Source organism: Ranitomeya variabilis, chromosome 7, assembly GCF_051348905.1.
Source record: "Ranitomeya variabilis isolate aRanVar5 chromosome 7, aRanVar5.hap1, whole genome shotgun sequence".
Lineage (NCBI taxonomy): Eukaryota > Metazoa > Chordata > Amphibia > Anura > Dendrobatidae > Ranitomeya > Ranitomeya variabilis.
In genome coordinates this window covers 123,527,332-123,554,082 of record NC_135238.1, presented here as the reverse complement: position 1 = coordinate 123,554,082, position 26,751 = coordinate 123,527,332, and the positions used below count along the sequence as shown (strand labels likewise).

General features: G+C 43.4%; 2 protein-coding genes across 4 annotated transcripts in view; both read left to right on the top strand.

The window, feature by feature from the left end:
- Positions 1–26,751, top strand: part of PIKFYVE (phosphoinositide kinase, FYVE-type zinc finger containing) — a 450,712-nt gene that overhangs the window by 319,199 nt on the left and 104,762 nt on the right. The gene's annotated exons all lie outside the window — the stretch shown is intronic.
- LOC143786358 (uncharacterized) lies at positions 4,779–7,154 on the top strand. Its single transcript, XM_077275689.1, has 2 exons — positions 4,779–5,555; positions 5,642–7,154. Exons 1-2 carry the CDS (start codon positions 4,788–4,790, stop codon positions 6,869–6,871), a joined length of 1,998 nt encoding a protein of 665 aa, XP_077131804.1. The 5' UTR covers positions 4,779–4,787; the 3' UTR covers positions 6,872–7,154.

Here is a 26,751-nt window from a genome sequence, read left to right as displayed (position 1 = left end):
ATGCATAGTTGAGTCACTTGGCCGCAATTCCTACATGAAGACCACTATTGACCAGAATTGTCCAACCATTAGATGGTTTTGGCTGGGTCACGCTGGTTGCTGCCAGTTTTGAGCCGAGGTCAGACCCAGTATTTTATCTGCTTCATGAAGTTTCCTTGACCGACTACTGTATGAACGGTCCTCAACATTGCCTATTTCTTTGTGTCCTGAATGCTGATAAATACAGGCAGATGCTTATCACTCATGCAATACCATCAGTGAGGCATCTCATTGGCTCCAAATTTGTTCACCAGCCGGACAATGACCCCAAGCACACAGCCAATGTCATTAAGAACTATCTCCAACATAACGAAGAACAAAGAGCCCTGGAAGTGATGATATGGTCCTACAGAGCCCTGATCTCATGATCATCTAGTCTGTCTAGGCTTACATGTAGAGACAGAAAAATTTACTTTTCAAAGATGTTTGGAACATCACCCTTGCCTAGAAAAGTTGATACTTTTATGCTGTGTTGAACGCAGAGGGCAGTCACACCAAATATTAGTTTGATTCAGATTTCTATTTTGTTCATTTTGTCAATTGGTAAAAATTAACATTTCTATCTTTAAAAACATTTTTACTTTGCAACATTTTCCACACCCTCTTAAAACGTTTATTTAGAGATGGATAGATACAGACAGACATATCTGTGTGTATGTACTGTATGTGTATGTCTTAAACTTATTTCTAATCAATTAGAATTTCCTGGTGGCATAAATAAGTGAAAGTTTTAAGTTTGAATTGAGAGGTTATATTAACAAGTCGGCTCTTGAGACTGTTTCTATGCGGCTTGTGCATTGTACACACAGCTGTGCAACAGCCATATACAGTGGGGAAAATACGTATTTGATACACTGCTAGTTTAGCAAGTTTTCCCACCTACAAAGAATGGAGAGGTCTGTAATTTTTATGGTAGGTAAACTTCCACTGTAAGGCCGGCGTCACACTTAACGTATTAAAAATCGGTCCGATTCTCTCGGCCGAGAGTCTTTCGAGTGTTCTCCACATGGTCATCCATGTAATGTGTAATCTGTTTGCAATGCGATGATGCCATTTCCTCGCATCTAACTATCCGTATGACATAGTTGTTACATGTTAAATAAAGACACAGCCAGAATAAAGCCTTTTAATGAAATAAAGCACAACACATTTTCCCATTTTATTCTTACTCCTAATCCATGTGACGCCCTCGATCTCCTGTAATAAAAATAACAAACCAGCAATATACCATACCTGTCCTTTGTTGTGTCCCATGCCGTAATCCATATCTGGGGTATATACAGTTTTCAACCAGGACGGTGCCAAGATGCGACCGCCCCAGCTAAAAACTACTGGTGAATGAGGAGATGCTAGAAACAGAGCTTCAGTGACTAGCGGTGCCGTCACTGAAGCTGCGCTCCCTCACAGCCTGAAGTGCGGTATCCCCTGGACCGTGGGAAAAAGCCAGTTCATTTTCCCACTCTCCAGAATTCAGCGCAGTTCATGCTGTGAGGCAGCGCAGCATCAGTGACGGCACCGCTAGTCACTGAAGCTTCGCACCAAAATATGATGTTTCCCCCACCATTCTTCATGGTTGAGATGGTGTTCTTGGGGTTATACTCATAATCCTTCTTCCTGGAAACACGGGGAGTGGAGTTGATACCAAAAAGTTCTATTTTGGTCTCATCTGACCACATGATTTGGATCATCCAGATGGTCATTGATGAACTTATGAACTTAAACAGGCTGGACATGTGCTGGCGTGAGCAGGTGGACCTTGCGTGCCCTGCAGGATTTTAATCCATGGCGGCGTAGTGTGTTACTAACGGTAATGTTTGAGACTGGTTTATACTGTTCAATTTGTTTTATTTTACCAAGGGTATCAGGAGAAAATGGACCCCAAAAGTTGTTGTACAATTTGTCCTGAGTACGCCAATACCCCATATGTGGGGGTAAACCACTGTTTGGGCGTATGGCAGAGCTCGGAAGCGAAGGAGCGCCATTTGACTTTTCAATGCAAAATTGACTGGAATTGAGATGGGACGCCTTGTTGCATTTGGAGAGCCCCTAATGTGCCTAAACATTGAAACCACAGTCTCAAAAGAATCCGGCACACTGATAGGTTCCAAGCAAAAATTAAATTTATTGTATTTCAAATCGTTGATATTTCATCTCATATTCAAGCCAATTCCGCACATAATGGACAGGTGAAATACATGATTCAGGTATCACAATTCAACGTTTCGGCTAATTTATAAGCCTTTATCAGGAAATACCTAGAGGAGTGAGTTCGGGTGACCACACCACGGACTTTTTGGTCACCCGAACTCACTCCTCTAGGTATTTCTTGATAAAGGCTTATAAATTAGCCGAAACGTTGAATTGTGATACCTGAATCATGTATTTCACCTGTCCATTATGTGCGGAATTGGCTTGAATATGAGATAAAATATCAACGATTTGAAATACTCTAGCACTTGGCACTTTATGGATTTTTGGGCACCTTTGCATATATATTCCTTATCTGCTGTGGGTAGGTAACGCTGGAATAGGTATTAATTACCCTTCCCCCATCTCTTAAGCACATATCACTTTCTTTTTTTGTGTGCACATGCCTTATTGGCTGCAGGCTTTAAGCACATTATACTTTATAAATAAATGAATATAGGCAATATGCGGTGAAGTGTGGCACACTATTTTGAGTTAGATTTATTATTTTTACTGGTATTAATTATTTTGGGGGATAGTTTTGTGGATACCTGGGTACCAATATCTGTATATGTCCTGTTTTGCGTACAGATGTATTGTTTTTAGATGGTTGCCATGTGTAATTTGGAATAAAGATAAAAAAATTCTTTTGATATAAACCTGTGTGTGGTTTCTCTGGCAATCCATAGGTTGGTTGGTTCTTTCCTTTGAATATGAGATGAAATATCAACGATTTGAAATACAATAAATTTAATTTTTGCTTGGAACCTATCAGTGTGCCGGATTCTTTTGAGACTGTGATTACATTTTTCCTGAGCACCTGTATTTTACAGTGAGCAACCCCTTGATTTATTCTAAACATTGAAACCCCCCACAAGTGACACCATTTTGGAAAGTAGACCCCCCTAAGGAACTTATCTAGATGTGTTTTGAGCACTTTGACCCATTAAGTGATTCACAGAAGTTTATAATGCAGAGCCGTAAAAATAAAAAATCATATTTTTTCACAAAAATGATCTTTTTGCCCCCAATTTTTTATTTTCCCAAGGGTAAGAGAAGAAATTGTACCCCAAACATTGTTGTACAATTTGTCCTGAGTATGCTGATACTCCATATGTGGGGGTAAACCACTGTTTGGGCGCATGGGCAAGCTCGGAAGGGAAAGAGCGCCATTTGACTTTTCAATGCAAAATTGACTGGAATTGAGATGGGAGGCCATGTTGCGTTTGGAGAGCCACTGATGTGCCTAAACATTAAAACCCCCCACAAGTGACACCATTTTGGAAAGTAGACCCCTAAGGAACTCATCTAGATGTGCTGTGAGAGCTTTGAACCCCCAAGTGTTTCACTACAGTTTATAACGCAGAGCCGTGAAAATAAAATAAAAATAAACATTTATTTTTTAGCCCCCAGTTTTGTATTTTCCCAAGGGTAACAGGAGAAATTGGACTCCAATAGTTGTTATCCAATTTGTCCTGAGTACGCTGATACCCCATATGTGGGGGGGGGAACCATTGTTTGAGCGCATGGCAAAGCTCGGAAGGGAAGGAGCGCCATTTGGAATGCAGACTTAGATGGATTGGTCTGCAGGCGTCACGTTGCATTTGCAGAGCCCCTTATGTACCCAAACAGTATAAACCCCCCACAAGTGACCCAATTTTGGATACTAGACCCCCAAGGAACTTATCGAGATGTGTCGTGAGAACTTTGAACCCCCAAGTGTTTCACTACAGTTTATAACGCAGAGCTGTCAAAATAAAAAAAACTTTTTTTTTCCACAAAAATTATTTTTTAGCCCCCAGTCTTGCATTTTCCCAAGTGTAACAGGAGAAATTGAACCCCAAAAGTTGTTGTCCAATGTGTCCTGAGTACGCTGATACCCAATATGTTGGGGTAAACCCCTGTTTGGGCGCACAGGAGAGCTCGGAAGGGAAGGAGCACTGTTTTACTTTTTCAACACAGAACCCTAACTGTAGCCTTAACCCTAGCCCCAACCCTACCTCACCCTAACCCTAGCCTTAACCGTAGCCCTAACCCTAATGGGAAAATGGAAATAAATCCATTTTTTAAATTTTTTAATTTTTCCCTAACTAAGGAGGTGATGAAGGGGGGTTTGATTTACTATTTATAGTGGGTTTTCTAGCTGATTTTTATGATTGGTAGCTGTCACACACAAAAAGACGCTTTTTATTGCAAAAAATATTTTTTGCGTTACCACATTTTGAGAGCTATAATTTTTCCATATTTGGTCCACAGAGTCATGTGAGGTCTTGTTTTTTGCGGGACGAGTTGAAGTTTTTATTGGTAACATTTTCGGGCACATTTTTTGATTGCTTTTTATTCCGATTTTTGTGAGGCAGAATGACCAAAAACCAGCTATTCATGAATTTCTTTTGGGGAGGCATTTATACCGTTCCGCGTTTGGTAAAATGGATAAAGCAGTTTTATTCTTCGGGTCAGTACGATTACAGCGATACCTCATTTATATCATTTTTTTATTTTTGGCGCTTTTATACGATAAAAACTATTTTATAGAAAAAATAATTATTTTACCCTTCGCCATGACAGCACCCACTGGAGAGATAGGGATCCGCCCCAAGGAACAGGAAACCTACAGAGACATAAAAGGGGGCGGTCCCCCTCTCCTCCTCAGTTTAGGTTTCCTGTTCCCAGGGGACAGGATCTCTGAAGACTACAGAAATCATACCTGGGCTAGGAGCATCCGCCTGTGCGGTTTCTGCGCGAACGGCAGGGGATGCAGTCCAGATGCAGCGTCGGGGGAGATTCCGTTAGACGGCTCCCCCCTCGTCTGGCCGGCATGTGGGATGGCTGAGTCCGGGGGAGATGACGCCGATTCCACAGGAGCAGCGCTGCAGAGGTGCGGCCTTGAACAGGCTCCAGACGCGGACCACCAGGTAAAAGGGTCCGGGATCTGCGGCACAGCTGCAGCGGCAGCCGGTACACCGCTCCATAGCGCAGGCCGGGATAATGGCGGCCGCACATGCGTGGAGCGGTGTAAGAATCCTCAGAATGACCCGGAAGTAGAGGAGCACTTCCGGGTCACTCACACAGCGGTGGAGGGAAAAGCGCGGTTTCGCGCATGCGCAGTGCACCGCTGCAGAGTAAAAAAAAAAAAAAAAAAAAGTTTACTGACCGGATCCTGGCCTATAAAAAGGGGGAAGTTGCAAACGCACAGGCGATGCAACATGTCGTCCCCAGGCAAGACTGTGGACCCAGCAGGTGAGCCAGCCAGCAGAAGGTCCTCAGATGCCAGCCACAGGAGTGAGACCAAGGATTCAAGATCCAGAAAGTCGCAGCCTCCTATTTCGGTACCGTACAGCTTCACTGGGTGAGTGTGATTTCCCCTCTGCCTATAAAGCTGACACCCTTTTCCACAAATGTCTTCTTCTCCCAGGCCAAAAAGAGACAGAAATCTAAGCACAAGCAATGTGCGTTATGTGACGAGCCTCTCCCAGATTCCCACCCCAAAAAACTCTGCAATCAGTGTATGGCGGAAACAATGCAGAGTCCATCTATGTCGGTCACAGATATACGGGCCATAATTAGAGAGGAATTACAGGCCATCTCACAAGCCAGTACCCCCCCTAAAAAATCCGGGAAAGAAAAGGCTATATCCAGCTCTGAGTCCGAGGAGGAAGGCGTTATCCACTCAGACTCCTCGCAGGCGTCATCCTCTTCCTCAACACATTCCGACATTGAGGGTCGAGCTTGTTTTCCTCTTGATGGGGTGGACAACCTAGTAAAGTCCATCAGGAATACTATAGGTTGTGAGGATACAAAAGACGACCAAACTGCACAAGACATCATGTTTGCAGGGTTGGCGGAGAGGAAGAGAAGAGCATTCCCAGTAATTCCTGCGGTTAAGGCTCTGATAAAGAGGGAGTGGGAGAAACAGGACCAGAGAGGTTTTCTCCCGTCAGCCTCCAAAAGGAAGTACCCCTTTAATGATGAGGAGTTAATTTCATGGACTAAAATCCCTAAGGTGGACGCTGCAGTCGCCTCCACCTCAAAACAGTCAGCCCTACCAGTCGAGGATGCGGGCCTACTTTCTGATCCTTTAGATCGGAAGGCAGAATCGTCACTGAAACGATCATGGGAGGCTTCCACGGGCATATTTAAGCCATCAATTGCCAGCACGTGCACAGCTAGATCCATGCTTGTGTGGATTGATCAGCTGGATCAACAAATCGAACAGGGGGTCTCCAGACAAAAATTGCGGGATGCGATACCACTAATTAGAGGTGCAGCAGCATTCATGGCCGATGCTTCAGCTGACTCTCTTCGCCTCGCAGCAAGGTCAGCCGGTCTAATTAATAATGCCAGACGTGCGTTATGGATGAAGAGCTGGAAGGGGGATACGCAGTCAAAGGCTAAGATCTGCGCTATTCCGTGTGAGGGTGAGTTTTTGTTTGGGAAAGCATTAGACGAGATCCTCAAAAAAGCAAAAGAGAGGAAAAAAGCCTTCCCTGACCCCTCAATTCCTTTCTATAGGAAGACCTTTAGGAAGAGGCCGTTCGGGAAAAGAACACAAAATGAAAGATCGTCACGATGGGCCACAAGAGAGGGAAAACAGGGTGGCACTATGTTCAAAGGCCCCCCCTTCCGTAGAGACAACAAATTCTGAAACACCAGACACCCCAGTAGGGGGCAGGTTAAAATTTTTCTTTCCCCAATGGCGAAAAATCATGTCAAGTTCCTGGGTGCTAAATATTATTAAGGAAGGAATGAAAATAGAATTCCTCCAAATTCCCCATGATTCCTTTATTTTAACAGCCCTTTCCTCACCAGTGCAACAGAAGGCCCTTGAACTGGAAATTAGAAGTCTTATAGTTAAAAATGTTTTAGTTAGGGTGCCAAAGGGACAAGAGGGTAAAGGGTTCTACTCTCCGTTATTTTTAATCCCTAAACCCGATGGTTCATTTCGAACAATTATAAATCTTAAAAAACTCAATACGTTTATTAAAAATTATACGTTTAAAATGGAGTCTATTAGATCGGCCATTAAGCTCCTTTTTCCAAATTGTAGAATGGGCGGCATTGATTTAAAAGATGCCTACTACCATCTCCCTATCCATAGTAGGTATCAAAAATACTTAAGAGTGGCAGTAACTCTTGAGGGGGAGATTCATCATTTCCAGTATACAGCCATGCCCTTCGGTCTCTCCACGGCACCCAGGATCTTCACGAAGGTAATGTTAGAAGTAATGGCCTACCTTCGCCAGAGAGACACATTAATCATTCCCTACTTAGATGATTTTTTAGTTGTAGGAAACTCATCCCTTCAGTGTGCGGAACGATTAGCTGACACTGTCTCGTCCTTAGAAAGCCTGGGCTGGATCGTCAACTATAAAAAATCCAGACTCACCCCACTTTCTCTTCAGACATTTTTGGGATTTAGTCTAGATTCCATAAAGCAAAAATGTCTACTTCCCCAAGAAAAAATATCTCTTATAGAGGGTAAAGTTGTGGCGGCCATTCACAAACCTCAAATGTCCCTGAGAGCAGGAATGTCCTTGCTAGGATCCCTCTCCTCCTGTACTCCAGCCGTTCAGTGGGCACAACTTCATACCCGAACATTACAACATCAGATACTTCGGGAACAGAGAAAATTTCTGGGGCACCTTGAATCGAAAATAACTTTATCCGAGAAAGTCTTATCCTCCTTAGAATGGTGGCTAAATAAAGACAACCTAGCGGGGGGTGTCCCTTGGGTAATATCACCATCCCACACGATAACTACGGACGCTAGTCCCCACGGGTGGGGCGCACACATGGGAGATAGATTCTGCCAGGGAACCTGGGATAAGAATGAGGATTTATATTCATCAAACCTAAAAGAATTGAATGCGGTAAACTATGCACTGCGTCAATTTCTCCCACAGCTACGAGGAAGCCACGTCCGAATCTGTTCAGACAACACTACGACAGTGGCGTATTTAAACAAACAAGGCGGCACAAGATCAGACGCTCTAATGTCTTCCGCAAACAGTACCTTAATCCTGGCCGAAAAGCATCTGTTGTCCCTCTCGGCAGTCCACATCAAAGGAGAGGACAATCAACAAGCGGACTTCCTAAGTCGACACACTCTTCATCAAGGAGAATGGTGTCTCAATCCTCACATTTTCCACAAGATAACATTGTTATGGGGCAAACCCCAAATAGACCTGTTCGCTACAAAACAAAACAAACAAGTCCAGAAATTCGCATCTCGGTCCCGTGCAGATCACCCGGACATTCTAGATGCTCTTCAAACACCCTGGCAATTCAAGCTGGCGTATGCTTTCCCTCCGATAATTCTGCTTCCACAAGTAATACGGAAAATCAGGGAAGAGCAGGCCAGGATAATACTAATAGCGCCATTCTGGCCCAAGAGACCATGGTTCTCGTGCCTGCGGTCGATGTCGGTGACGGATCCTTGGGTCCTTCCCTCAATCCCAAACCTTCTCTCCCAGGGACCTTTCTTCCACCCTCAGGTGGACAGCCTCCACCTGACGGCCTGGAATTTGAAAGGCAGATATTAAATTCCAGGGGGATTTCAAAAGGCCTAATTGATACACTCCTGCTTAGCAGGAAACCATCTACAACAAAAATTTACACCAAAGTATGGAAGAAGTTTCTTCAGTTCCATACTAGTTCAAACCCCTCTGAAGTCCCAATAAAATCTATACTAGAATTTCTACAGAAAGGGAAAGAGTTAGGTCTGTCAGTTAACACACTAAAGGTCCAGGTGTCCGCTCTGGGTGCCCTCTATGGCCATAATATTGCTGGTAATAAATGGGTATCCCGCTTCATCACGGCCTGTGAACGAGTTACTCCTGTCCACATACCTAGAGTAGCTCCGTGGGATCTAAATCTAGTCTTAGACTCTCTAACAGAATCCCCGTTTGAGCCTATAGACACAGCATCTTTAAAACACTTGTCGTTAAAAACAGCCTTCTTAGTAGCCTTAACATCGGCTAGAAGAGTCAGCGACATTCAGGCCTTGTCGATAGATCAACCTTACCTTCTCACATTTCATGACAGACTAATCTTAAAACCGGACCCCCTATACCTTCCTAAGGTAGCAGGGAAGTTCCACAGGTCACAGGAGATACATCTTCCTACTTTCTTTAAAGACCCCTCTACTCCTGAAGAACAAAAATTCCATACTCTAGACGTCAGGAGAGTAGTTTTGCAATATATTGAGAAAACTAGTAGTTGGAGGCAGAGTAGGGCTCTGTTCATATCCTTCCAGGGCAAAAAGAAAGGATATGGAGTCACAAGAGCAACATTATCCAGGTGGATAAGAGACGCTATCCGGTTGGCCTATTCCATGAAAAACGAAGAACCTCCGGAGGGCATCAAAGCACATTCCACCAGAGCCATGGCTTCTTCCTGGGCCGAAAAAGGGAACGTGCCAATCGAAGATATATGTAAGGCTGCAACTTGGTTGGCTCCTTCCACTTTCTATAATCACTACAGGCTCGACCTGTCTTCTGACTCTGACCTACACTTTGGCAGGACTATCCTCAGCACGGTGGTCCCCCCCTAGGTGTTGGTCTCTGGAAATCTCTCCAGTGGGTGCTGTCATGGCGAAGGGTAAATAGCCGGATTACTTACGGTAATGCTCTTTTAATGAGTCCATGACAGCACCCAGTCACATCCCTCCCTAATAAAAGCCAATGTAATTACTTCTATGAAGTTTATATTCTGATGATACATTGTGATGATTGACTAACACTGGCGGTCCTCCGGGTACTCTGAAATTAAACTGAGGAGGAGAGGGGGACCGCCCCCTTTTATGTCTCTGTAGGTTTCCTGTTCCTTGGGGCGGATCCCTATCTCTCCAGTGGGTGCTGTCATGGACTCATTAAAAGAGCATTACCGTAAGTAATCCGGCTATTTTGCATCACTTTATTCTGGGGACTATAACTTTTTTATAATTTTGCTGATGATGCTGTATGGCGGCTCGTTTTTTGCGGGACAAGATGACGTTTTCAGCGGTACCATGGTTATTTATACCTAGTCCAGTCAAAATACAGTTTGACCCGGAACAAATTCCAAGAAATCGTTTTATGATTTTTTTAATTACTATTATATGTGGGTTACAACATATTAAAAGTTTTCCAAAAATTGATCACCACAAAGGTCCTAACTATGACGTCATAATACGATGACAGCCATCGCGCTAAAAATAACGAATATTTCCCTATTTCAAAGCTGTAGCTTTAGGTTATAGAAGAGTTTGCATTTTGTATAATATATTTTCATATAACAATTTTTATACAAAGTTTTATACTAACTACATGGACAGGCGAGGTCATGACGTCATCAATGACGTCATGACATATACGGTATGTACATTTCTAGAAATTATACAATTAATACACAGTGCATTTTAAGACCTACTTCATCACTGAATAAGCGTGTCAGGTCAATAGTCACTATTTTCATCATCAGACACTGCTTCCTCACTCATTGTCACAATGCCCTTCTTGACATGGTCCACATACCCGTGAACAGGTAAGTCCGTGTCTTTTGCAAGTGCACCGAAGTGTACTACAACCATGAGAACAAATGCAGTGAATTATTTTCAGAAGTTTTTCTGGCACGGGTGAAGTATCCGGGGGGTCTATTCTTTTGTCCTTAGCAACGTCAATAGCCTCACTGGATGCCAGGGTCTTGGCTTTCATTGACCGCTTGTACTTAACTGAAAACAGTGATTAACCCTCCATTGTTGCCACTATTTCTCTGCCAATGGTGAACAGGTTATGGACATTCACATCCTTATTTGCACTGACACCGGTGATAATGTTGCGAAGAGACACTTCATCAGAGAAAGGTGAAAAGGTCTTGAGTTTATCTGCAATTTTCTCCAGGTCTTCACGATCTCTTCTCATCCTTGACGTTCTTGCCTCCTTGTGTTGTTCACTGGTGACAAAGCTCTGGCGAGTGAAACCCTGCATTGCATCACTGTAGGAAGGCGTTATAATAGATGAATGTGGATAAAATCCGCGCTGCTGCGACAAATAATGGATCCAGATATAGTTATAAGGTGTTCGGGTGGTTTATTCAACGCGTTTCGAAGCTCATGGCTTCTTCTTCAGGAAGTTTCCACACAGAGATATCTCTGTGTGGAAACTTCCTGAAGAAGAAGCCATGAGCTTCGAAACGCGTTGAATAAACCACCCGAACACCTTATAACTATATCAGGATCCATTATTTGTCGCAGCAGCGCGGATTTTATCCACATTCATCTATTATAACGTCTCTAAGAGGTCGCAGCGCCGACCTGTGGATCTGCAGCAGCTGACAAACTACACGCCTTTACTGTGTACCACCAGGTGAGCAGTTCTCTCATAATTGATTAGAAGCAATCCTGAGGATAAGACCCTATTTGCGCTTTTTTTGTCTCCTACTTTTCTATACTATCACTGTAGGAAGAGGACACTGGCACAGACAGAGTCCACAAGGCTCTCTGATGTTCGAACATTCCACTTCCTCTGGTGAGTCCTCCTGCAGTTTTTAGGGAGCGCATCAGAGCTTGCTCGATGACTAGGTCGCAACCCAGGCCTGCCCAGTACTGATCAGTCCGCCTTACAACATGCAAGCCATTCATAAATCTATGGAAGACTGATGGCATATCATCTTCCAGAGTGGTCATAGACTGGAGGTAAAGGTAGACGGCCTTCACATAGTTCCCATGCCCAGAAGCTGCAAGAATGGGCAAATGTTCGGCTACAGCATGAAGGTGCATCAGCCAGGATCCTGTACGATTGGCCTCGATAAGCTCCCTTTCAATTCCAACCATCTGTTGGTAATTCAGCCATAGTTTACTGGTGCGAGAGTGAGCGGATAATCCATTTCTTTTGGTGGACAAGAGGTGGAAAATTTCACTAAGGTAGAAGTGACGACCGAATTCAAGTCACTCTCCCCTGTCAGTGTCCGAGCATACAACTGCTCAAGTTCTTGCAACAGGCCTGCAAAACCGGGAAGGTCGCAAAGTACCGTATATACTCGAGTATAAGCCGAGATTTTCAGCCCAAATTTTTGGGCTGAAAGTGCCCCCTTGGCTTATACTCGAGTCACGGTCGGCGGGTGAGGGGTAGAGGGCGCTGAGGCATACTTACCTGCTTCTGGGGCTCCTGGCGCTCCCCCTGCCCGTCCCACGGTCTTCGGTGCCGCAGCTCTTCCCCTGTTCAGCGGTCACATGGGACCGCTCATTAGAGAAATGAATAGGCTGCTCCACCTCCCATAGGGGCGGAGCCGCATAATTCATTTCTCTAATCAGCGGTGCCGGTGACCGCTGACAGAGGAAGAGGCTGCGGCACCGGAGACCAGCTGTCCGGGGGAAGGAGCGGGACGCCGGGAGCAGGTAAGTATTACATATTTACCTTCCCTCGTTCCACCCGCCCGGCGCCGCTCAGTCTTCGCGTCCTCTTGTTCTGACTGTTCAGGTCAGAGGGCACGATGACGCATATAGTGTGCGCGCCGCCCTCTGCCTGATCAGTCAGTGCGGAGAGACGCCGGGACGGGACGCTGAGGAGCTGCAAGCAAGAAAGGTGAGTATGTGTTTTTTTTTTTTTATTGCAGCAGCAGCAGCAGCGTTATATTTGGCACAGATTTATGTGGAGCATCTATGGGGCAACGGTGCAGAGCATTATATATAAGGCACAGCTTTATGTGGAGCATCTATAGGGCCATAATCAAAGGTCAAAGGTGCAGAGCATTATATATGGCACAGCTATCTATGGGGCCATAATCAAAGGTGCAGAGCATTGTATATAGCACAGCTATCTATGGGGCCATAATCAAAGGTGCAGAGCATTGTATATGGCACAGCTTTCTATGGAGCATCTATGGGGCCATAATGAACTGTGCAGAGCATTATATATGGCACAGCTTTATGTGGAGCATCTATGGGGCCATAATGAACGGTGCAGAGCATTATATGTGGCACAGCTTTATGTCGAGCATCTATGGGACCATAATGAACGGTGCAGAGCATTATATATGGCACAGCTTTATGTGGAGCATCTATGGGACCATAATGAACGGTGCAGAGCATTATATATGGCACAGCTTTATGTGGAGCATCTATGGGACCATAATGACCGGTGCAGAGCATTATATATGGCACAGCTTTATGTCGAGCATCTATGGGACCATAATGAACGGTGCAGAGCATTATATGTGGCACAGCTTTATGTCGAGCATCTATGGGGCCATAATGAACGGTATGGAGCATCTATTTTTAATTTTGAAATTCACCGGTAGCTGCTGCATTTTCCACCCTAGGCTTATACTCGAATCAATAAGTTTTCCCAGGTTTTTGTGGCAAAATTAGGGGGGTCGGCTTATACTCGGGTCGGCTTATACTCGAGTATATACGGTACTTTGTCAGCAACTTGCTGAGTAAGACACTGATCAAGGAGGAGATGGCCACAAACTGCACGCTGAACTGCCTTTCCAGTCATGATGTGTTGCACAGCATTGTCACCGTAAATTGTTCCCAAGATCTCTTTGATTCCACTCCCATCCATCAACGTTCCTATGGCACCCATAAGATTCATCAATGTGTGGAAGCTCCTGAGCATCAGGACAACATCTTGAAAGGGCTGTCTTCAGGCACCTCGTGTTTGATTTCTGACGCTTTCCAGTAGAGTGGCTGATAGAATGTAAGCAGATCGGTGTTTAGCAGCAAGGTTGCACAGATACTCAAGAGTAGAGAAGATGCATGACTTGTCTCCGGAATACATGTCAATGATGGGCAGGAAGATTACCGAAGACGACCCCGGATGATCACAGTCTTTATGTAGCACGTGCATCATTCCATTCCAGCTCGGTGCAGGCTGTTTGAAGCGTAAAGACATCTCCCACAATACATCAACACGATGGTCAATGGCATCGAGAAATGGCAAGGGCTTGAATTTTATGTTTCGGCGAGTGTGTTTTGCGAAACGGTATTCCCTTACATCAACTCTGCTTTGTTCATCTCCAAGTCCGCAGTCTTCCGTCTGAGAACAGTGCGACTGACCTTCCTTCCTGGAGTCACAGTAGCTACCATCCCCGTGCCGTGGAAAGTCCCCTTCCCATCTAACTTGATGATATTATGATCGACGTTGTCCACAGCGAACAGCACTGCCGTATCCAGTCTGTCTATGGTACCACCGAGTACATCCTGGCCAACAGAAGCGGCAGTGTTTTCCTCGAATCGCTGAACTTCCGAATATGATGAACAATATCCCATGGCTGAGAGACTGTCTACAAGAAATCGAGACCTGAAATGATGTTGATGGAGCTGGACTGCTAACCAAAGCTGCAATGGAGCTACTACAGCCCTGGGACATACAGCCTGAACAACTGATTGTCCAATGCTTGCGACTTTCCTGTGAATGTCCTTTCCAATGAAGAGGGTTTCAAGCAAGCAAAGCAAACTCAGGGGGAGATAATCTAAAGCAGAATGACATTCAAGCGAAGAAGTCTTTGGATATTCATCGGTTGAAGATGGGATCTTAGACTTGATATCGCTCTTGATTAGTTGGCCGCAGTCTCTGATGTCTCTCTTCTGGGCTTCTTCATCCGTTTCCTGACTACGGAAATAGTCCCTCAGGATTATTCCGGTCTTTTCACAGAACGTTACAATGTTAGGCAACCCTTCACACTCTGCTATGAATAGCGAATCGCCATACCTCTCCTCCAGCCTATACCTCAGCCATTTATTACTATAGGCAGCACTGTCTCCTTCGACAAGACACTCCGTCATTTTCTTTGCAAGATCTGTGACAGTCAGTTGCTCTTCATCGTTGTCCTCGAGAAATGCACACATTCTCAAGAACGCTTGCTCTTGGTCCATGTTCATCAGCCTCCCTACCTTCCGCGGTTTGTTTGTAGTAGATCCACAACCATGACGCATGGGAATTCCGTAATTTGTCCGAAAGTTAATGTCACATGAACGATGATACAGACAGTCTGCAGCATGTAAGTCCTTCCCAAAGTACGCGATTCTCCCTTGAATGGTGATTGCCCAGTCATCATTATGCTGTTTGCAATGTGACATGATGGACCTTACAAATCCATCCATTTTAACAAAGCTATAGTCATCGAAATCACTGCTAGATCTTGTCTTCACCACTTCATGTCCACAGAACAAACACTGCGTCGTGCTGTCATAGAATCCAGTAGACACCCGTGTACCTCTCTTGGCAGGTGAACGATGAACGGAAGTAGCTTTCTTATCCTAGCCTATTTGCTTCTTGTTGATGTAGTTCATACGACATCTCTTGTGCACCACTGCTCCAGCAGCTACCACAGTGCTAACGCCCCTCTCAATACTGGCTTTATTGATCCCTTCAGCTCCTTTCACACCAATCACCACTCTTTCTCCGTCATCTTCTACTTCATGGCTGCATAAGGGGCAAGTTAACTAGTGGGACAGTTTTATAGGTCAGGTCGTTACGAACGCGGCAATACTAAATATGTGTACTTTTATTATTTTTTTATTTAGATAAAGAAATGTATTTATGGGAACAATATATACTATATATATATATATATATATACACTAGCTGAAGAGCCCGGCGTTGCCTGGGCATAGTAAATATCTGTGGTTAGTTATAGCACCTCACTTCTCTTATTTTCCCATCATGCCTCTCATTTTCCCCATCACATCTTTCATTTTCTCCCTCACAACTCTCATTTTCCCCCTCACTCCTCTCATTCCCCCTAACACTTGTCATTTCGACCTCACATCTGTCATTTTCCGATCACTCCACTATTTTCCCTCACTCCTCTCATGTGGCACTCACACCTTTTCATTTTCACCTCACACCTCATTTTCACCTCAGTATATACATGTTTGTCATCTCCCTTATATATAGTATACACCTGTATGTCATCTCCTGTATATAGTATGTACCTGTATGTCATCTCCCCTGTATATAGTATATACCTGCTGTGTCATCTCCCCTGTATATAGTATATACCTGTATGTCATCTCCTATATATAGTATATACCTGTATGTCATCTCCTCCTGTATATAGTATATACCTGTGTGTCATCTCACCTATATATAGTATATATCTGTGTCATCTCCTCCTGTATATAGTATATACCTGTATGTCATCTCCTCCTATACATAGCATATACCTGTATGTCATCTCCTCCTGTATATACTATATACCTGTAGGTAATCTGCTCCTGTATATAGTATATACCTGTATGTCATCTCCTGTATGTAGTATGTACCTGTATGTCATCTCCTCCTCTATATAGTATATACCTGTGTCTCATCTCTCCTGTATATAGTATATACCTGTGTGTCATCTCCCCTGTAAATAGTATATATCTGTATGTCATCTCCTCCTGTATTAGACCTCGTTCACACGTTATTTGGTCAGAATTTAGCTTACAAATACTGAGGTAAAAATAGGCAGCCTGATAAATCCCCAGCTAACAGTAAGCCCACGCCCTGGCAGTATATATTAGCTCACACATGCACATAATAGACTGGTCATGTGACTGACAGCTGCCGGATTCCTATATGGTACATTTGTTGCTCTTGTAGTTTGTCTGCTTATTAATCAGATTTTTATTTTTGAAGGATAATACCAGACTTGTGTGTGTTTTAGGGCGAGTTTCGTGTGTCAAGTTGTGTGTGTTGAGTTGCGTGTGGCGACATGCATGTAGCGACTTTTGTGAGATGAGTTTTGTGTGGCGACATGCGTGTAGCAACTTTTTGTGTGTCGAGTTGCATGTGACAGGTTAGTGTAGCAAGTTGTGTGCAGCAAGTTTTGTGCATGGCGAGTTTTGCGCGTGGCGAGTTTTATGTGTGGTGCCTTTTGAGTATGTGCAAGTTTTGTGTGAGGCAACTTTTGCATGTGTTGCAACTTTTGTGCATGTGGCAATTTTTCCACGTGTGCAAGTTTTGCGTGTGGCGAGTTTTCCATGAGGTGAGTTTTGCACGTGTGGCGAGTTTTGCATGTGGAGAGTTTTGCGCGTGGCGAGTTTTGAGTGGCGACTTTTGTGTTTCGACTTTTATGTGGCGAGGTTGGTGTATGCGTGGTGAAATGTGTGCTGAGGGTGGTATATGTGTTCGAGCACGTGGTAGTGTGTGGCGCATTTTGTGTGTGTGTTCATATCCCCGTGGTGGTGTGGTGATTATCCCATGTCGGGGCCCGACCTTAGCAACTGTACAGTATATACTCTTTGGCGCCATCGCTCTCATTCTTTAAGTCCCCCTTGTTCACATCTGGCAGCTGTTAATTTGCCTCCAACACTTTTCCTTTCATTTTTTCCCCATTATGTAGATAGGGACAAAATTGTTTGGTGAATTGGAAAGCGCGGGGTTAAAATTTCACCTCACAACATAGCCTATGACGCTCTCGGGGTCCAGACGTGTGACTGTGCAAAATTTTGTGCCTGTAGCTGCGACGCCTCCAACACTTTTCCTTTCACTTTTTCCCCATTATGTAGATAGGGGCAAAATTGTTTGGTGAACTGGAAAGCGCGGGGTTAAAATTTCGCCTCACAACATAGCTTTGACGCTCTCGGGGTCCAGACGTGTCACTGTGCAAAATTTTGTGGCTGTAGCTGCGACGGTTCAGATGCCAATCCTGGACATACACACACACACACACACACACACACACATATATATATATACTAGCTGTACTACCCGGCTTCGCCCGGGTTAATGACTGCTGTTAGCAAAATAGAATGTGTTAACAAAAATTTATTCTGCACACAAAAACCACAAAACAAATAGATAGAAATGTAATTATTAAAAGGCAAAAACTAAGCAAATAGAAGCATTTCACAACATATATTAGCTTTGTTATACTGAGAATGTCTTTGTTGCCTATATTAACCAATCAGAGCTCAGGTTAATTAACTGTAGCAAAATAGAAGCTGAGCTGTGATTGGTTGCTATTGGCAGCCTGATAAATCCCCAGCCAACAGGAAGCCCTCCCCCCTGGCAGTATATATTAGCTCACACATACACATAATAGACAGGTCATGTGACTGACAGCTGCCGTATTTCCTATATGGTACATTTGTTGCTCTTGTAGTTTGCTTATTAATCAGATTTTTATTTTTGAAGGACAATACCAGACTTGTGTGTGTTTTAGGGCGAGTTTTATGTGTCAAGTTGTGTGTGTTGAGTTGCGTGTGGCGACATGCATGTAGCGACTTTTGTGAGATGAGTTTTGTGTGGCGACATGCGTGTAGCAACATTTTGTGTGTTGAGTTGCATGTGACAGGTTAGTGTAGCAAGTTGTGTGCAGCAAGATTTGTGCATGGCGAGTTTTGCGCGTGGCGAGTTTTATGTGTGGTGCATTTTGAGTATGTGCAAGTTTTGTGTGAGGCAACTTTTGCATGTGGTGCAACTTTTGTACATGTGGCAATTTTTCTGTGTGTGCAAGTTTTGCATGAGGTGAGTTTTCCATGAGGTGAGTTTTGCACGTGTGGCGAGTTTTGCGTGAGCCTAGTTTTGCATATGGCGAGTTTTGCATGTAGCGAGTTTTGAGTGGTGACTTTTGTGTTTCGACTTTTATGTGGCGAGGTTGGTGTGTGTGTGTGGTGAAATGTGTGCTGAGGGTGGTATATGTGTTCAAGCACGTGGTAGTGTGTGGCGCATTTTGTGTTTGTGTTCATATCCCCGTGTGTGGTGAGTATCCCATGTCGGGGCCCCACCTTAGCAACTGTACGGTATATACTCTTTGTCGCCATCGCTCTCATTCTTTAAGTCCTCATTGTTCACATCTGGCAGCTGTCAATTTTCCTCCAACACTTTTCCCTTCACTTTTTCCCCATTATGTAGATAGGAGCAAAATTGTTTGGTGAATTGGAACGCGCGGGGTTAAAATTTCACCTCACAACATAGCCTATGACGCTCTCGGGGTCCAGACGTGTGACTGTGCAAAATTTTGTGGCTGTAGCTGCGACGGTACAGATGCCAATCCCGGACATACACACATACATACATACACACATTCAGCTTTATATATTAGATATACCTGTATGTAATCTCCTGTATATAGTATATACCTGTGTGTCATCTCACCTATATATAGTATATATCTGTGTGTCATCTCCTGTATATAGTATATACCTGTATGTCATCTCCTCCTATACATAGCATATACCTGTGTCATCTCCTCCTGTATATACTATATACCTGTAGGTAATCTGCTCCTGTATATAGTATATACCTGTGTGTCATCTCCTCCTGTATATAGTATATACCTGTATGTCATCTCCTCCTGTATGTAGTATGTACCTGTATGTCATCTCCTCCTCTATATAGTATATACCTGTGTGTCATCTCTCCTGTATATAGTATATATCTGTGTGTCATCTCCTCCTGTATATAGTATATACCTGTGTGTCATCTCCCCTGTAAATAGTATATACCTGTGTGTCATCTCCTGTATATAGTATATAGCTGTATGCCATCTCCTCCTGTATTAGCCCTCGTTCACACGTTATTTGGTCAGTATTTTTACCTCAGTATTTGTAAGCTAAAATGGCAGCCTGATAAATCCCCAGCCAACAGTAAGCCCACCCCCTGGCAGTATATATTAGCTCACACATACACATAATAGACTGGTCATGTGACTGACAGCTGCCGGATTCCTATATGGTACATTTGTTGCTCTTGTAGTTTGTCTGCTTATTAATCAGATTTTTATTTTTGAAGGATACCAGACTTGTGTGTGTTTTAGGGCGAGTTTCGTGTGTCAAGTTGTGTGTGTTGAGTTGCGTGTGGCGACATGCATGTATGGACTTTTGTGAGATGAGTTTTGTGTGGCGACATGCGTGTAGCAACTTTTTGTGTGTCGAGTTGCATGTGACAGGTTAGTGTAGCAAGTTGTGTGCAGCAAGTTTTGCGCATGGCGAGTTTTGCGCGTGGCGAGTTTTATGTGTGGTGCCTTTTGAGTATGTGCAAGTTTTGTGTGAGGCAACTTTTGCATGTGTTGCAACTTTTGTGCATGTGGCAATTTTTCTGCGTGTGGCAATTTTTCTGCGTGTGCAAGTTTTGCGTGTGGCGAGTTTTGCACGTGTGGCGAGTTTTGCATGTGGAGAGTTTTGCGCGTGGCGAGTTTTGAGCGGCGACTTTTGTGTTTCTACTTTTATGTGGCGAGGTTGGTGTATGTGTGGTGAAATGTGCACTGAGGGTGGTATATGTGTTCGAGCACGTGGTAGTGTGTGGCGCATTTTGTGTGTGTGTTCATATCCCCGTGGTGGTGTGATTATCCCATGTTGGGGCCCCACCTTAGCAACTGTACAGTATATACTCTTTGGTGCCATCGCTGTCATTCTTTAAGTCCCCCTTGTTCACATCTGGCAGCTGTTAATTTGCCTCCAACACTTTTCCTTTCATTTTTTCCCCATTATGTAGATAGGGGCAAAATTGTTTGGTGACTTGGAAAGCGCGGGGTTAAAATTTCACCTCACAATATAGCTTTGACGCTCTCAGGGTCCAGACGTGTGACTGTGCAAAATTTTGTGCCTGTAGCTGCGACGCCTCCAACACTTTTCCTTTCACTTTTTCCCCATTATGTAGATAGGGGCAAAATTGTTTGGTGAATTGGAAAGCGCGGGGTTAAAATTTCACCTCACAACATAGCCTATGACGCTCTCGGGGTCCAGACGTGTGACTGTGCAAAATTTTGTGGCTGTAGCTGCTACGGTTCAGATGCCAATCCCGGACATACATACATACATACATACATACACACACACACACATTCAGCTTTATATATTAGATATATATATATATATATATATATATATATATATATATATATATATATATATATATATATATATATATATATATATATATATATATATATATATATAAACAAAAGGAAAAGGAACAGCACACTTTCTACTTATCTTCGGGTGCACGGCCCCCAGGATACCAGTCCATATATCCAAGTTAGTTAATAATTAGAAAAAACGAGGCAGCACTCCATCTTTGCAGTGTTTAGACGTGCAGGATTTTAATCAACCCACTGGTCTGGGCGACGTTTCGGCTCAGACTGAGCCTTTCTCAAGCAATGGGTGTTACAAACAGGTGTCTATTTATAGTACTCCCAACAATAATTATAGCCAAAGAGAATATGTATATCATACAGTGAATACTTCATATATTATGCAGATCCAAGTACATGTGCAGATCAGTTCATAATCATGAACCAATATTATAAGGTGCTTATTTATAAAGTGCTGTGTGCTCTGTGCTCATATATTATTTCACATTTAAAATCCCCATATTTGGTTCACTTTTCAGAGTGTATCCAGCTAATACAGCTTCATATCTCATATATACATACTTAGACGGTGATGAGCTCATGTGCCGCATGTAGGACGCCATTCCCCGTACTCAGCATCTGCTAGTACCCACTGCGCATGTCTAAGCGCGTCATCAGTATAGTTACTGCGCATGTCAAGGCGCATACTGGAAGTAGTGGATTGCCGACCAATTAGATGTTATAACACTTGCGCTTAAGCGCCTAATAACTCCGTATCACAGTGCTGCGCTTGTGCATAAGCGCTATTAATCATCATCTTACTTGTGACACACTGTTTTGCCCATATATTGGACTTAGTGCCCATACGAATCCATTGTATCTGTGATCTATTCGGTCACCTACACACTGTCCTATGTATTTTATACATTACTTGTGCTGGGGCATATTTTGGAGATATCTATATTTCAATTACCTTTATATGGGTGTTTTACACTACCCTGTCAACCCGGACGACACCTTTTTCAGGCTGTCTCCGGGCGCCACATAGTGTCCAGATGCCCCCGCTAGCCCCTCCGGGTCAACAGTTACAGACTGGACAGCTAAAAGGTAGTACAACCCTATCTGCTCATTCCATTAGATATTCATAAATCAAGCCCCAACATAATCACGCAACAGAATTAATAGGAAAAAAATTTTTTATTTCATATCAATAAATTGTGTCAGCAATCCACCATATCTAAATAAATTTTAAATCTCTGAAGATCTTTTTCATGAATTTATTATCAATTAATTTCATAGCAAAATTCTCCGTCCTCTTGCGACCATGTTCTCCCACATAATGAGCATATACCTAAATCAGTTAAAATATGGGGAACAAATAAAAAATATATTAAAATCAAGGAAATAAATTTCCAAGTAAACCACACATCCTCAAAAATACTTCAAGGATAAGAAACCATATACTTCACAATACAATTGACGAGACAATTAAATTTACTTTGGTTTCATCCAGATTGGAAATTCAGTTTTTGGATGTAATGGTCACACAAAAGGAAGGGGAGCTTAATACTACACTTTTTGTAAAGAAAACTGATAGAAATAACCTATTAACATACGATAGCCAACATCCTCGTAGTATGTTAAAATCGATCCCACTTAGTCAATTATTGAGAGTACGACGTATTGTTAAGGAAGATGATGAGGTTGATGCTGTGCTTGATAGGCTAATTGATAAGTTCCTGAGAAGGGGGTATCCGAAGAATTTATTGGAAAGAACTAAACATAGGGTGCTTGAAGAGAATAGAGAGGACTTGATTAATAAACCATCAAGAGTAAAGAAAAGAAGGCAGTTGGATCGGATTCCATTGGTTACGACCTATGCTGAAGAGAGCAAGGAGGTTGCCAGAATAGTTAAAAAACATTGGGGGATGCTGGGTAGGTGTCTTCCTGATATTAGGGAATTCAAGTTACCGCCCATCTGTTCGTATAAAAAGAGTAAGAATATTGGCAACTATTTGGTCAAATCAGATATAGGAACAATGAAAAAAGGTTACCAGTCAACACTAACAGGCATAAGTAAGAAAGGAAGCTTCCCTTGCATGAACTGTGTGAATTGCATACACATGGTGAAGGGTAGTACATTTCAGCATCCGCGGACAGGGAAGGTATATAGGATTAATGAATTTTTGACATGCAGTTCTGAATTTGTTATATATCTCCTAATGTGCCCTTGTAATCTGTGGTATATTGGTGAAACTACATGAGAGTTCAAGGTCAGAATGAACCAGCACCGATATACAATAAGAAAGAAAAGGATGGATCTCCCGGTCCCCAAACATTTTGTTGAACAAAATCACTCTGAGAAGGATTTAAAGTGTAGGATTATAGATGTAGTTCCAGCACAAAGGAGAGGGGGAGATAGGGAAGGGATCCTTAAAAAGAAGGAATTAAAATGCTTGATTATGTTGGGGCTTGATTTATGAATATCTAATGGAATGAGCAGATAGGGTTGTACTACCTTTTAGCTGTCCAGTCTGTAACTGTTGACCCGGAGGGGCTAGCGGGGGCATCTGGACGCTATGTGGCGCCCGGAGACAGCCTGAAAAAGGTGTCGTCCGGGTTGACAGGGTAGTGTAAAACACCCATATAAAGGTAATTGAAATATAGATATCTCCAAAATATGCCCCAGCACAAGTAATGTATAAAATACATAGGACAGTGTGTAGGTGACCGAATAGATCACAGATACAATGGATTCGTATGGGCACTAAGTCCAATATATGGGCAAAACAGTGTGTCACAAGTAAGATGATGATTAATAGCGCTTATGCACAAGCGCAGCACTGTGATACGGAGTTATTAGGCGCTTAAGCGCAAGTGTTATAACATCTAATTGGTCGGCAATCCACTACTTCCAGTATGCGCCTTGACATGCGCAGTAACTATACTGATGACGCGCTTAGACATGCGCAGTGGGTACTAGCAGATGCTGAGTACGGGGAATGGCGTCCTACATGCGGCACATGAGCTCATCACCGTCTAAGTATGTATATATGAGATATGAAGCTGTATTAGCTGGATACACTCTGAAAAGTGAACCAAATATGGGGATTTTAAATGTGAAATAATATATGAGCACAGAGCACTTTATAAATAAGCACCTTATAATATTGGTTCATGATTATGAACTGATCTGCACATGTACTTGGATCTGCATAATATATGAAGTATTCACTGTATGATATACATATTCTCTTTGGCTATAATTATTGTTGGGAGTACTATAAATAGACACCTGTTTGTAACACCCATTGCTTGAGAAAGGCTCAGTCTGAGCCGAAACGTCGCCCAGACCAGTGGGTTGATTAAAATCCTGCACGTCTAAACACTGCAAAGATGGAGTGCTGCTTCGTTTTTTCTAATTATATATATATATATATATATATATATATATATATATATATATATATTTATATATTTTTAGGATTTTTTTACATTTTTTTTTACACATCTGAATATTTTTTTTTTACACTATAACATTGCCCCAGGGGGGGCATCATGTTGTAGTGTAAGATCGCTGATCTGACACTTTGCAGAGCACTGTGTCAGATCAGCGATCTGACGTGCACTCCTGCAGGCTTCCCAGCGCTTGCTCTGAGCAGGCGCTGGTAAGCCACCTCCCTACAGGACCCGGATGCAGCCCCGTGGCCATTTTGGATCTGAGGCCTGCAGGGAGAGGAAGGTAGGAGACCCTCGGAGCAAGGCAATCACATCGCGTTGCTCCGGGGGTCTCATGGAAGCCCGCAGGGAGCCCCCTCCCTGCGCGATGCTTCCCTATACCGCCGGAACACTGCGATCATGTTTGATCGCAGTGTGCCGGGGGTTATTGTGGCGGGGGCGGTCCATGACCGCTCCTGGCACATAGTGCCGGATGTCAGCTGAGATAGTAAGCTGACACACGGCCGCGATCAGCTGCGCTGCCGATCGCTATGACGTACTATCCCGCCGGTGGTCATACGGGCCCACCCCACCTCGACGGGATAGTACGTCTGTCAGAAAGGGGTTAAACAAAACCAGGTCTGTGGGAGACAGAATTCTTGCTGGTTGATAGATGATCAAATACCTATTTAATGGAATAAAATGCAATTTAATGATGTAAAAAATCATACAATGTGATTTTCTGTTTTTTATTTTTAGATTCTGTCGCTCACAGTTGAAGTGTACCTACATTAAAAATTACAGACCTCTCCATTCTTTGTAGGTGGGAAAACTTGCAAAATTGGCCGTGTATCAAATACTCATTTTCCCCACTGTATATTTATATACTCATACAGACCTCTACAATGCACACACACACATTTCTGCATGCACTTTAGCACACGCACACACAGCTCTGTTGTGTGGACACCACTTATGCATACACAGCTCTGCTGTTCACACAGCTTTGCTGCATACATGCAAACACTTGCACATCACCATTGCGCACACACCTCTATTGCATACATAAGCACATTTACAGCATTGGTACATGCACACACCTTTGCAGGCATCATACATCAATTTTACTTGTGACCTATTCAATACCTGGTGTAAAGTTATCGCACACATTGAAGTTCCTTGCAGGGTATGTGGCTGATCGCCTGTGATATCATGGAAGACGTTTTAGCTGACTAGGACCTTTTATTCTGCAGTCCTATTCCATGGTGGGCTTTTTCAGCACTTGCAGCATGATGTATGCAGGTCCCATTCAGTCTGCTCTGCTCTTCTGTCATGCTCTGCTAGATTTTAAAGGGCTTTTCAATTTTAAAAAGTGTTCCTGAAAAATAACAAATATAGCCGATGTTTGCACTCCCTGGGCGCAGCATTACTTTGCTCTCTGTTTTTTTTTTTTTGCCTGGAGTGGTGACTTCTACTAATGAGCTCAGTGGCTTTGCAAGTGTAGATGGCACAAGCTGCCGAGGTCAGTGATTGTCTGTGTCAGGAATCACAGGGGGGATATATTTATCATCCCACTGTTGCCACCAATATGTCATGAACAGGGGGTGTTTGGTTGCCCCAGTTCTTTCCTCAGGGATTTATTTACATCCCACTTCCAAGTTATGGTTTGCAACTTACAGCTCTCTGGTGCCCCCCCTTAGGTCAGTCAGGGAACTGCACCTAGAATAATTAGTCGCCAGAAAGGCTGCCTTCTCATGTACTGGCTATTGGGCATGCTGCCGTGAGGGTGATATAATTATTCCCAGGCGCAGCCGAGCAATACACTTATAAACCCCATTCCGTCACTGCCAGCGTTACCCAACAAGCTCCGTACGATCTGCTGCCACCAGCTCCTAATCCTATTACTAATAGCGGGTCAGAAGCCAACCCAATCAGTAGTGTAATTTACTTCAGAGGACTTGGGGTACGTTTCAGAGCAAGAATGGCAAGACTAGTAAATAATATAGTTTTTACTCCAAAAGGATTAGGCAGTGTTTACAGAAGTATATAAAACGATTTTACCAAAATGAGACAATCATGTATGTACAGACAATTACACAATAAAAAGGGATTAAAAGAAGAAAAGAAACATACAGGTCTGTCATATTATTGCTGACCATGCAGCGTTGGGGAGGAGTGACATCAAAATTCATCACAGAGCGTCTCTTAGCTGGCTTCCTGGGCAAAAATTAGCGCAAAATGAGGTCCCACTATCTTATAACGATCCTGTTCGTGACATCACTGTGTGGGCTGTGCCATGGACTCCACTCCCCCTTCCAAAGAGAC